This window comes from Mesoplodon bidens, assembly GCF_964165515.1.
Source record: "Mesoplodon bidens genome assembly, chromosome: 10".
NCBI lineage: Eukaryota > Metazoa > Chordata > Mammalia > Artiodactyla > Ziphiidae > Mesoplodon > Mesoplodon bidens.
Genome location: NC_138172.1, coordinates 53,275,066 through 53,288,761, shown reverse-complemented (window position 1 = coordinate 53,288,761; position 13,696 = coordinate 53,275,066). Strand labels below are relative to the sequence as shown.

Here is a 13,696-nt window from a genome sequence, read left to right as displayed (position 1 = left end):
AGACTGACATTTACAAACGTGGGAAAAACATAAAGCATATTTATGATGAAAAGCTGGGATGTTAGGAGCTAACTGTTTTCTTTATGGAGGAGCTGCCACTCAAACAATCTGTTTATACAATTGTAAAAAAAAAAAAAACTACCATCTGAAATATTCTGCAATGCTAGCTTTTCCATTTTCTCCATATGCTGTTTACTGAAGGAATCGTCGTCACATTTCTATCTTGGCTTTTACTCACAAAATAAGGGAAGGTGACTTACGTGGGACTCATTTTCACCAGAAGCAGCAGGTATTGAGAAAGAAGGTATAAGAGACAGAGAAAAGCAAAGACTCTGAGTGGGGAAAAGAGATGAAGGCTGAGAATCTGAAGCTGTTTCTGGAAAAAAGCAGAGCAGAAGGAAGACGGCAACAGGCCAGAAAAGCCAAGAAGAGCACCTATAAAAATAGTGTCACCTATTTGACCCTTTTGGCCAAACCCCAAAATAGGAGGAACCAATGCATCTGGCTTATTAACTGACAATCCCCACAAATCTTAAAAGAGAATGAAAAAGTCATTGGAAGGGCAAGTTAAGAAGCACATATTAAATTCCGCTCCGGTTCTCCTCTCTTCAATTACACTTGTTTTGATCTCCTGGCCCTGATTTATGTCCAAGGGCATGGGCATCATCCGGCTATTCCCTGAGGCTCTGCCATCCTCGCTCCAGCAGCTCTGACCCCAGTGTTCTCTCCCAACGTGCCCTGCACCCACCATTCGTTGGTACTCAGCTCTGACCTCGCACTAGAACGTGCTGGTCTGGTCACAGGTGTCTGCACTGACTTTGAAGCAAGTTCCCCGCATCAAGGGTGCAAGTGAGGAACTACCCAGAAGCACAGGCAGCAGACTACTCTGCCCCCAGACCACTTTAAGGTTCCAGAACCCCCCTCAAGCCCAGATTCCCAAGCAGCCCAGCCATCTCTGGAGCAGCCCTGCCTGCCTCTCCATGTAAAATCAGAGGCGCGCATCTAGACTCAGGAAACCAGATGCCCACCTGCCCCACCCCATCAATCAACTGCCTCCATCAAGATGCTGGAGGAGATCTAGTCACCAGGACAGAGGAGAGCTGCGTAACACAAGCCTTGACCAAAAAGCAAAGTTACATTATGAATTTTAGTTACAAACCTCTTCATAAACAGAAGTTAAATGAAGCATTTCAGTCCCACATATCTTAGAGGTAACATCAGAGACAGGCCCAGAGCCTGAAACGCAGGCTGAAGTAATTCTAGACCTTGGTCCAGTTGCTCTGCATGTTTGAAATGAAATCAGGATCAGGGAGCAACACCTGCAGACAAAGGCTCCAGAGCCGACAAATTCCCCAGAAGATGAAATGAGAGGCTACAGAAGATGAAATGCTGCAAGACCACAAATTAATTTTTGATTCTGAAGAGCGGCAGAAGGAAAAAAAATCAGTGCAGGGGTCAGAAAGGATAGAAATTTCAAGAACAATGCCCATGGATACTGGCTGTGCTAGGGGATCTGCAACCCCCGCCCCAGGCCCCTTGAACATCTAGAGGAAACCCCGACAGAGGTTGGCTTTAATGAGATTCTGATTTCCATCAATCCAGCCTGGCACTCCTTGGATATAACCATTATGTTTTAATCAGCGGGAGTCAGTCTGCTACAGCCACTATCAACCTCAAGAGCCCTGAGATTCTAAACAAACACATTTTGTGGTGACACTCCCAGGGTTGTCAGATTCTCTTATTCTGCTAGCTTGAGAGTCTGGAAATCCATTTTAACTGCAGGCAACTGTGATGCTTTGGATGCAGGAAGTAACTCCATTTCTTCCCCCAAATGTGTGGCACAGATTTATTTATTTTTTAATTAATTAATTTATTTTTGGATGCGTTGGGTCTTTGTTGCTGTGCGCAGGCTTTTCTCTAGTTGCGGCGAGTGGGGGCTACTCATCCTTGTGGTGCACAGGCTTCTCATTGTGGTGGCTTCTCTTGTTGCAGAGCACTGGCTCTAGGCACGCAGGCTTCAGTAGTTGTGGCATGCGGGCTCAGTAGTTGTGGCTCGCGGGCTCTAGAGTGCAGGCTCAGTAGCTGTAGCACACGGGCTTAGTTGCTCCATGGCACGTGGGATCTTCCCGGACCAGGGATCGAACCCGTGTCTCCTGCATTGGCAAACGGATTCTTAACCACTGCATGTGGCACAGATTTAAAAGACATATGCAGAATGTTTTAAAACCTAAGGGGTTGTGTTATATGGAATGTAACTTTGGAAAGGATTAAGAAGACAAAGAAACAAAATAACTCTTATGATGCTTCATGCTCTATTCTCCAACCTTCAACCAAGTTCTTTGGTAAAAATGGCTAAAAACACAAGGAGATCAGCTCGGTGCTTTGTGACCACCTAGAGAGGTGGGATAGGGAGGGTGAAAGGGAGACGCAAGAGGGAGCAGATATGGGGATATATGTATACGTATAGCTGATTCACTTTGTTATACAGCAGAAACTAACACACCACTGTAAAGCAGTTATACTCCAATAAAGATGTTAAAAAAAAAAATGGCTAAAAGGAAGGGAGGATGGACAAACGGGGCCAGGCCAGGGGTGGGACCGTAAAGAGCTGCAGAAAGCAGCATGGTGGGTGGCATAGTGTCTGCGACACTGCTCGGTCTCCCCCTCCTCCCACCCCAATAGTCCTCATTTCAACCCTCACCACATCTGAAATTCCACCTCGAGCTTTGTCCCTCCAGGCCCTTAGAAACCCCAGAGACACAATGAAAATCAGGAACAAAAATTAGAAATTTGCTAGAAAGCCACCCTGAAGAAAGATGTAAGGGATGAATTTTAGGAATAATAAAATGGGTTAAGCTTCTATCCACTCATTCTCGGAATGAGCCTGTTCGGTCGCAGAGGCTGGACATACAATCTGGTGTGAGAGGGATCCTAGGAATCTTGAGAAGCATCCGGTCTAACACTGATTTGTGCCCAAGTCCCGATGCACTCACCGAGGCTCCATCCAGATCAGGAAAAGTGAGGGAGTCTCAGCATCAGAGTCCCATTTTTCAAATGGAGAAGGAAGAAGAAGGAAGGAGAAAAGCAGATTGGGTGCCTTCACTCTGTGCCTCGACACACATGCCCCTCCCAGCCTGTATCCTGTACCTGAATGTTTTTCCTTTTGTTCCAGAGGACATTGGTGGAGCCATCAGCAAAATTTAGTAAGGTCTGCAGATTAGGAAGAGGATTGTATTCATGTTAATTTACTGATTTTGACCACTGCGCTGTTATTACATAAGAGAGTGTCCTTTTTTCTTTCTTTCTTTTAATGAAATTTACACTGAGGTATATAAGAGTAAAGATATATATCAAGTCTGCAACTTACTCTTAAGTGGTTAGAATATTATAATAGGCTTATATATACAGACAGAAGATAATGAAGCAAATGTCATAAAATGTTGGCATTCAGAGTATTTGGAGATTTGAGGATTTTTCATACTATGCTTGTTATTTTTCTAGACGTCTCAAATTATTTCCAAAAAAAAGTAAAGAAAAAGAAGATAGACCTGCCCTGAGAAAATTATGATGTGAGCAGGACAGTGTCCCTGGCCCCAGTTTGGGGAACCCAGAGTCCGCTGGGTGTTCCATTCTGGCCTGAACAAAGGACCCCAGGCACCTGCCACAGTGGGAAGAGCCCACCTCTGGACGTGGCTCTGCCGTAGCTGCGTGGCCTCGGGCAGGTCATTTAACCCCTCTGAGCCTTAGCATCTCACCCACGTGATGGGCATAATAATATCTACTTGGTGAAGATTTCAGAAAATGTGTAGCAAAAGCCAAATGCTGACAGAATCAGAGCTTAGTACATGATGGTGGGTATTACAGAAAGAAACCCGAATTACCCTTATACGGTTTACTGTAGGAAACCAACAGCCCCCTTTTAACCTTGGTGAAAGAGGAAGGCAAAGGGGACTTGCAGGAAGCGTGAAATACAGACTATCTGTCATAACCCAGCTATACTTTCCATCACCTGAACTGCCTCATTTCTCATTAATTCACTGAACCCTGGGCAACAAAGCTCCATGAGGCTTCAATTCGTCTCTTATTTCTAATACTTTACAATTCTGTATGACATGACCAATCTCAAGCCATTTTCACCTTTATCATTTAATTTAATCTTCCCTAATATCTTTCTATCTGCTTATCGATTAAACACTTCAAAAGGATTGGAGCATCTTAAGGGGGCTTATTATTATCTCTAGCTTCTTGATAAAGAACTGGAAATGCTTCTGCTATGTATTCCAGAGAAATTCTCACACCGGACCCTGAGGGGACAGGAAAGGGGGGCGGGTGTCCAGAGAGCAGGAGGTAAGGCGGGTATCTATCAGGACAAGGTGTGGAGCCAAGTGTTGGGGGACGCACTCCACAGGCACAGTTAGAAATAGTGGACTAGGGCTTCCCTGGTGGCACAGTGGTTGAGAGTCCGCCTGCCGATGCAGGGGACACAGGTTTGTGCCCCGGTCCGGGAAGATCCCACATGCCGCGGAGCGGCTGGGCCCGTGAGCCATGGCCGCTGAGCCTGCATGTCCGGAGCCTGTGCTCCTCAACGGGAGAGGCCACAGCAGTGAGAGGCCCGTGTACCGCAAAAAAAAAAAAAAAAAAGAAATAGTGGATTAGAGGCTGCATAGCAATGAGTCTTGCAGACACAACACTGAGTGCAAAATTCACAAACGGAATGCAACGGAGAACCGGGTGCCAGCACGTCTCAAAGTAGTTTCAGAGTATTCATGGAAACACGTTAAATTGTGCATAGGATGGCAATTGCTAAAGGGTAAAACAGAAATAAAAATATAGCCCAAGCGAGGTGGGGAAGGAAGAAGGGGTAAATGGAGAAGCGCTTGGATAAAAGGCGAGATGGATGGATTTAAAGGAGGAAGGCGATGGCAGACAGACACATGCATGCGTACATCGGAGAGCGCGCACTTGCAGCCCCGGGCGGGCCCCCGGAGGTCTTACCCGAGGCCCCGGGCCTGTGGCTGGGCTGACCGGCCTGGTGCAGGCTCTGCTGGAGCAGGCTCAGGCACTCCCCAAGGCAGCTGAGGGTGGCAGCAGAGGTAGCTTTCAGGAGCAGCAGGTCCTGGTCCAAGGCAGTGAGGGGCCCGGACCCTGGCAGAGACTCGATGGCATGCACCAGGTTCTTCTGCTGTCCCTCCACCTGGGTCATCATCTGCGGAACGGGAAGACAGCGAGGAGGTGAGGGTTGAAGTCCTCTCTTCCACAGGTGGGGAGCCAGCGCTTCAACCACCGGAGTGGATGAAAGTGCGGGGGAAGTGGTGAGAGACAGCATTACCACCCAGACTGCCAGCAGCGTGGGAGACAGCTCGGAGGGTGCTCGGCGCACAGCCCTCCTGGGATGATGCAGGCCTGGGTGAAATCTACCTGGGTCCATCCACGCAAAGGCACGCCTCTAGAGCTCTGATCACAAGAGGGTTTTACAGCTTTAGAGCTGAAAGGGACCATCAGGGCCACCTGGGTGTATCAGTTTACAGATCTTCGGAAGGTAATAATAAATATACTAAAAGTATAGAAGTCTTGTGACCAATAAGGTCCTTGGACCACAGAAGGTTATCTGAGACGGTGGAAGCGTGTGGCTTTGCCTCAGAGCAAGGTTAATTCCATGCTTCCCTTCCAGCTGCAATCCATCCCTAACTCCCTGGCAGTCCTATTCGAAGTTCAAGCAATAGAAGTGACATCTGGGGCTGGTATTTGTGGGGGTGAGACCAGACCGAGGCCAGTGCCGACCCACTCCGACCCCAAAATGCTACAAGAGCCCACAACTTCCTTAACACCATGTGTAGGGTGACAGGAGGAGGAGAAAAACTGGGAGTTCTAGAGCCAGCCCTGCTCCATGGCTGAAGCTGTGACAAACCAGTAACCCTGTGTTGTGGCCTGGCTTCAGTTCGTAAGCTATAGACAAGCAGTGTCTCCTTGGACAAATGAAGGAGAAAGGAACTCAAGAACTAGAAAAGGACTTCACTGGTGATCTTGTGAAGTTCATGCCCCTCCTGTTTTACAACTTATCTCGCTAAGCAAGATGAAAAGCATAAATTGCATGGCAAACAAATAAATAGTCGAGCTGATACATGGAGGAGCTAAAGCAGCCTGCCCAAGGTCACAGGGCCACAGGTCAGCATCAGAGGCAGGAACCAACTCCTGTTCTCTGGACTCCGGTCCACTGTTCTTTAAGCATCCCTCACAAAAGTCATCCTTAATTTGAAGCAATTACTCCTGCTTTGTCACTGTCATCCCAGGAGGATCCTTGTCACCATCAAGATGCCACCAGCTGGGAAGAAGCAGTACTCTGTAAGGACTGCTGGACTTGGACACAAAACTCATCCCATGCTTGGGCTTATTTTTCTATATTCTTTTGAAGGCAAATATCTGCTATTTCCTATCACTCTGTGTAGTCATCTCCTTAAAAAAAAAAAAAAACTCCCCCATTACAATCCTACTTACCAAAATTGGTGCCATTACTTCAAAAAGATTTTTTAAAATATCAACATTAAACATATTACATGCCCATCCTCTGGCAATGTAAATTATTTTTTGCAGATTACAGAGTTTTTACCTAGCCATTCTGGCTCTTAAAACAGTACCTGGGGCATAATAGGAGCTCAATAAGAATTCATTTCTCCTTCAGGTCTTTGCTAAAGAGCTGCCTTCTCGGGAAAGCTTCCTGAACCACATAATTTAAAATCATATGTCCAACCAAAACCCTGGCACTCCTGTGCTCCTTCCCAACTTATTTTTCTCCATAGCACTTACCACCTTCCAACCCAACTTGTAATTTACTTATTTCTTATGTTCATCTGTACTAGTGTGAAAGCAAGGACCATTCTACCCGTGCTGTTCACTGATGGATCTGTTGAAAGAATGAACGAAACCCCAGGATCCCTTTTTTCTCACTGAGGCGCGAGAGAGTCTGTTTATGACACGAATCATTATAGTCTATTAGGACAACATGGCTGAAGATTCAGTAAAAATAATACCTCTGTTACCAGTTTCGGTTTGCCAAGAAAATAGTTAAATTTAACATTGAAAAAGATAAAATGTTTTTATATTCTTCGACAGCCAACTCTATGTAGAACTGCTAACATTTCAGAAGAAGTTGATTTCAAGCTACTTGTTGTAGTCAGCATTTCTGTAAATTCCTACCATAAAATCTTGTCTTAGAAAAGTGATGTGTTGAAAGGGAAGAAGCAAATATAAGATGGAATGTAAATGTATTATGTTCTTGACTACTATGGACGATACCATAATGCTTAAGAGAAAAGGTGAATAAAATGAAGCCATTAAATATGGAATATACTCCTTTTTAATCAACGAAAAGAAGAACTGTATTCCAATTATATAGTATAGGATAAGTACTTGTTATTTCACAAGCATAAAATATGATGCAAATCTCAGGTAATAAAAACACAAAAGTGACTTCCAGAATCTTCTACCCTATTACAACAGAGGCAGGTTCCCAGAGATGGAAGGCACGTATCTGCTGTCTAGAAAGTATTCAACAGTGTTTATCGGAGCCTGTTGCCAGCGCCAAGAGGCAGAACAGCCTCCAGCAAAGGACGTCTGAACCGGCAGTGGATGGATTTGACGTTTACAATTACTGCAGAATGGCTGGCGCTAAGTGGGAGGGGGAAGGGATGCCACATGCCCCACAAGTCAAGGCAGAACTTTCCTGCTCAAAATGCCGAGAGTGCTCCCTGAGTGACCCTGTGCTACAGACTTACCAGGGACCAGACACTGGATGGATTTCAGCATCTTTCTTGGTACACTGAGCACTAAAACGAGCCTAGCACAGCGCGTGACACACAGGAGACACCGAGAGTCATTTTCTCCCCTTTTCCATGTGACGCAAAACAGAACTTTAGTCTTTAAACACACAATCGATGCCAACCTTCACTTTCTATTAGCATCATCAGGCTCTAAAAGAAACTGAACGAACTCTGAAAGCAACACAGGACTCCCAGCCTCAGTGCTTGTATATCACGCTTACCACTGCTTTAACCTTTCTCACACTGGGAGGCACTGATGGAGAACCTTCATCAGACATGGGAAGAACAAGTTTTAGCTGTTTCCATATCTAATTTTAATGAAGGGCACATATGAGAAGATGTCGCAAAGCTGTACACGACAAAACCACCACCAACAAAGTCCCAAAGCAGCTCCCTCTGCCCTGCAAGGTTCCCACACCCTCAACACAAGAGCAAAGCACGGCCAGTGACGGCCACCAGCCTTTGAACAGCTTGAACCACTAATTACATAAGTTTCAAGTCAGAGCTCTAAACACTTCTTCTGAAGCACAACATCAACCATGTGTGGTGTTTAAAAACCAAAACAAAAAAAACAAAAAACAAGCACACATTTCATTTCTTGCGGCGTTTGGCTTCTACAATCAGGGGTATCGCCACCTTGTTAACACAGGTGCAAAATGGGACCCCCGTGAAATTTCAGAGATCCACCCCCTGGGAATGTCAACTCTGCGGCTGTGAAGTAGTCTAACTTTAGGTCAAATCCAACTTCACAGAGAAGGAAAAATGCTATGGTCCACTTCTCATAGCACAAACAACGGCATGTGCACTGCAAAATCAAAGCATAGGTTAATGCTAAGAAAGTCAGTGGCTGCAGATTTTATGGTTTTATTTCACTGAAGCTGAAACCAAAGCTGAAGGCAAAGACCAAAACCCAGGGACATCAGCTCAACAAGATGAGATCCTGCTAAAGAGGGAACTGAGGAGGGGACAGCAAGGGGGCAGCGGCCACACTCGCTCGCCTTGATGGCCTCAGACCGTTCTGACCTGCAAAGCTTGCTGTAGGTTTTGAGAGACGCCGGAAAGATCCAGTCCTGACAGGCTAGACATCAACGAATACCAGCTCCTCACTCATCCATCCGTCAGTAACCAAAGCAGCAGCATCACGCTCGGATTTCTTATCCTAAAGTCACCAGGGCTGCCGGCCTTGCTTGGCTGAGCCTTCTGGGCTCACAGACTCCCTGGGACCTTCAGTAACTCAATCCCTCTTGCCTGGAAAGAGAACAAACAATTCGATGCCAACTTCAGGGTGGCCTTGATTTGACATTTATCCTCAGCCTGGTGGAATTCCAGAGCCCCTTCTAAGTCTCCCGTCTGGGTCATGGATCAGTCCTTGGCTAACTCAGGCTTCAAAGACCTTAGAACCAAAACTAACTAACTAGCTAACTAACTAAAACTAATACTTCTCTCTCTCTCTGTCTGTCTCTCACACACACACCCACACACACAGAGCTTACTATCTCCATTAACACAGATTTACTATTCAACTACCCTCATTAGCATTACTTTAAAATTCCAGACTCCCCACCCCAGAAATGGCTTGACGGCTCCTTATAGAAGCTTCCTGAAATATCCATCAGCTCTTTAATGGAAGCCATCAACATAACAGTGTGCACCCTAAAATTTGTTAAATGCCTTGTCTCAAAGTCCTTGCCTTGTTTCCACCAATCCTGAGCCGTTGTCTCTTGATCCCAATCAAGTCCCTGTATTGTCAACCAAAGTTCTAATTCTTGTATCCAGACGGTGCCCTCCTGGCTGGGAGTCACTGCCCCGTGGAGGTGGCATTTCCCCCACAGCGTGAACAATAAAGTCCCTTGGCCTTGTCATCAGAGGGTGGTGGTGACATCTGGAGAGGCAACATCCCAACCTCTACAGCCTTTCTCCATGTTTCTGAGTGTTGGGAACCCAGTTAAGTCCCGGCCTCACCTGAACAATTTCTCCCTCTTGCTGAGTCGCTTCCCTGACTCTCAGCCTGCCTCCTGCACTCCCTGGGCTTTGTTCCAGCTCTTGGCATAACCAGAATGTTAACAAGCCAAGAGTTTCCTTGAAGCAGGGTCCCGGGTCCCTTTCCACCGCCCTCCGTGGTCCCAAGCACAACCCCACGGAGGCCAGTCCTCAACATCTCCTGGACTCCCAAATCTCTCTCCAGGCTCATCAGGTGAGCAGACAAAGAAAACCCCATCGAGTGGGCAGATCTTCAAATCCACACTACTTGATAGGAGTAAGAGAGTGACAGTGACAAAAAGGAACAAAGATGAACAGGAGGAAACAGGGTCCCTCTCCAGGGGTGAGGCTGCCAGCTACACAGATGAGGTTACAGACAAAAAGGAAGAACAAGGTGACAAAACACAGGAAGAGAATAGAGAAACCAATGTAAGGAACATATTACTCTATACTATAAACCAAGGGAAACCAAAAGTCCACCTTTTAAAGTATCCAACATCAAAACAACCTACCGTCTTCTAGGCAGAGGAATGAATTACGATGGAGTTACTGTTGCCTGGGCACATGTAAATTTAACCACCTGAAATACAGGCCTTAATCATCTTGCCATCTTTGTTGAGTTTTTCAAATAAATAGTAACATGGGCAGTTGAATTTTAAATTTAATTTGGAAGCCTAAATTGTAGTGAAAATTTCTTCAGAGACATTGCTCTGAAATTCAACTTTCAATAAACATTTTCATTGGAAAAAAAAAAATGGGAAAAAGAAGGAAAGATCTCCCCAAAATTGACCATTAGATCTTTGATGACCTAACTACATGTGTCCGCAAACTTCTATAAAAGGCCAGGGAGTAAATATTTAAGGCTTTGCAAACCACTGGATCTCTGTGGTGACTGCTCAGCCTGGCCCCTGCAGCTGGAAGGCAGGCAGAGTCCCCATGTAAACATTTGGGTGAGGCTGTGCCCACATAAAACAAGCATTTGACTCATCTCGGTTTGGATGTCAGATAATTCTCTTTTCTCATTCAGTGTGTGATTTTATTGGTTCTTGGAGTGACTGGTGATTTTCGACTGTATCCTGGACATTTTGGCTATCATGTTAGGAGATTCCAGGTCCAATTTGAATTTTTTTAGGAGGCAATCACATGTTTAGGTTGAGCACACAAGCTCTAGCCTACTTTTATGGCCCGTGGTTTCAATGACAATCTAAGTTCAGATACTTTGTGGTGCTATTTTGATCTGCTTGGTTTATCTCCTGTCCCGGGGTCTCCATTGGTCCCTGCCGGTCTGCCTGAGAGTCCAGACCTTGCACACAGGGGACAGGTGCCCGTTTTGGCAGGATCCCCCTTGCCCTCAGCTCTGGGTGGGGGAGGGGAATCTCAGGCTTGAAGTCATTTTTATGCCTTTGGGCAGAAAAGTTTGCTTTCCTTTCAAAGGTATGTAAGTGCATACACATTATTTCCACTTCCAAGTTGAAGGCTGCTTCCTAAGCAGATCTAACTAGCCAGATGGAAGAGTGCCAAGCACCTGTCATTCATTTTTTTGGTTACAGAATTTATTTTCTCTTTTAGAAAATTGACAGAAGAGAAGCATTCATCATTTCTACATTTTTACCTACTTTCTGGATTTATACCCACTTAGCTGGACCTCAGGGGGTACGACTGAGGCTGACTGTTACCAGAAGACTTACGCGCTGACTCCAGATCTCTCTGTCCACCCCCCACCACTGGGAGGCAGGACAGGCTACTGGCATTTTTAGTTCAACATTCTGACACGTGGCCTTTATCATGCGAGACTAGGGGAATAGAAATGAAAGAAAAGAGTGGTTGAAAGGCCAATCCAGAGATGAAGGACATCCATCCTGGTCCCTCCATAGTTTCAATATGAGAACATGAGTGTTACCAAGAAGTCTCAGTGCTATTTATACAGCAGCCCACGCCATCCAAGGCAAAAGGCAAAGGTAAAATTCTGAACTGCACATGCACATACTCAGAAACACTTTCTGAAGATATGGGGATGGGTCCCCACATTTCTTAAAAACGGATTCTTTTCTGTCTTACCTTCACCTTTGGCTTTTCTACAATCATTTCCTCGCCACCCCCAGTAATAACTCCATATTGCTCAAATATGGAATGCACATTTTATCTTTACCAACTCCCAAAAGACAAACCCATACTGAAATGTTCAAGAACTATGAGATCATAAACAGAAAAACAAACAACCCAATCAAAAAATGGGCAGAAGACTTAAAAAAACATCCCTCCAAAGAAGAAATACAAAGGGCCAATACGCACATGAAAAGATGCTCAACATCCCTATTAGAGAAATGCAAATCAAAACTACAGTGAGGTACCTCACCTCACACCAGTCAGAATGGCCATCATCAAAAAGTCTACAAATAATAGATGCTGGAGAGGGTGTGGAGAAAAGGGAATTCCCTACACTGTTGGTGGGAATGTAAGTTGGTGCAGCCACTGTGGAAAACAGTATGGAGGTTTCTCAGAAAACTAATAATAGAATTACCATATGATCTAGCAGTCCCAGTCCTGGGCATATATCCAGACACAGATCTAATTCACAATGATACATTCACCCTATGTTCATAGCAGCACTATTCACATAAGCCAAGACATGGAAGCAACCTAAATGTCTACTGACAGAGGAATGGATAAAGAAGATGTGGTACATACATACAATGGAATACTACTCAGCCATGAAAAAGAACAAAATAATGCCATTTGCAGCAACATGGATGTAACTAGAGATTATCATACTAATGAAGTAAGTCAGAAAGAGAAAGACAAATACCGTATGGTATCACTTATATGTGGAATCTAAAATATGACACAAATGAACCTATCTACAAACAGAAACAGACTCACAGACAGACAACAGACTTGTGGTTGCTGGGGGGTGGGGAGGCGGGAGAGGGATAGAGTGGGAGCTCGGGGTTAGTAGATGCAAACTATTATATACAGGATGGATAAACAACAAGGTCCTACTGTATAGCACAGGGAACTATATTCAATATCCTGAGATAAACCATAATGAAAAAGAATATAAAAAAGAATGTGTATGTGTGTGTGTGTGTGTATATATATATATATATATATATATATATATATATATGAGTCACCTTACTGTACAGCAGAAATTAACATAACACTGTAAATCAACTATATGTCAAAAAAAAAAAAGAACTATGAGATCATAGCATTCATGGGCAAAGGAATCTATGGCTGTCAAGTCTGTCTCCTTCATTTTGCAAGCAGGAAATCTGGGTTCAGAGAAGCCAGGAGTCCGTGCTGAGGTCACACACAGCTTCACCTGTAGTGGCAGCCCTCACTCTCCTCCTCAGGGGCAGCCCCACTCCGAGGCATGATCTGATATACTTCCTCCTCTTTCCTTCTCTTATTCGGGAAGCACAATACCCTTTCTGCCTCAGAAAACAACTACAGTGATGTTTCTTCCACTGTCCCGTCCCTCATCCCACCTTTTCTCACCACCTGGAAACAACTTATTTTTGTTATTCTGATTACAAAAGGCTGACTCATACCATCAATCACCATCCCAACAAAATCAGAAAGTAAATACAGTTCTAAAAAAGGAAGTAAAAATTACCTGAAATCCTACTTCTTAGAGATAAGCCCTAATATTCTGGTATTACTCTAACTCTTCCAATTTACACACACACACACACACACCCCTACACACACACAGTACTATTTTATTTAACAGGATATCCCTTATATGTAATTGTATAACCTTTACCACTTGAAATGCATCATCTCTTATAGTTGGGAGTTACTTCAAAATACTCCAGTGGTGTTGGTGGGGGATAGTATGAAATGATACTGGCTTTGGGGATGCTGAAGCTGTTGGTGGTGACATGGAGGTTTAA

The 13,696-nt window shown here is 44.8% G+C and overlaps 1 protein-coding gene across 2 annotated transcripts in view; it reads right to left on the bottom strand.

Moving 5' to 3' along the window:
- The window catches only part of OSBPL10 (oxysterol binding protein like 10), a 290,264-nt gene that overhangs the window by 78,275 nt on the left and 198,293 nt on the right, over window positions 1-13,696 (bottom strand). For both annotated transcript variants that reach the window (XM_081246970.1, XM_081246971.1), the window contains one exon: window positions 4,996-5,206. In XM_081246970.1, the coding sequence (XP_081103096.1) occupies window positions 4,996-5,206 (211 nt within the window). The remainder of the gene's footprint in view (window positions 1-4,995; window positions 5,207-13,696) is intronic.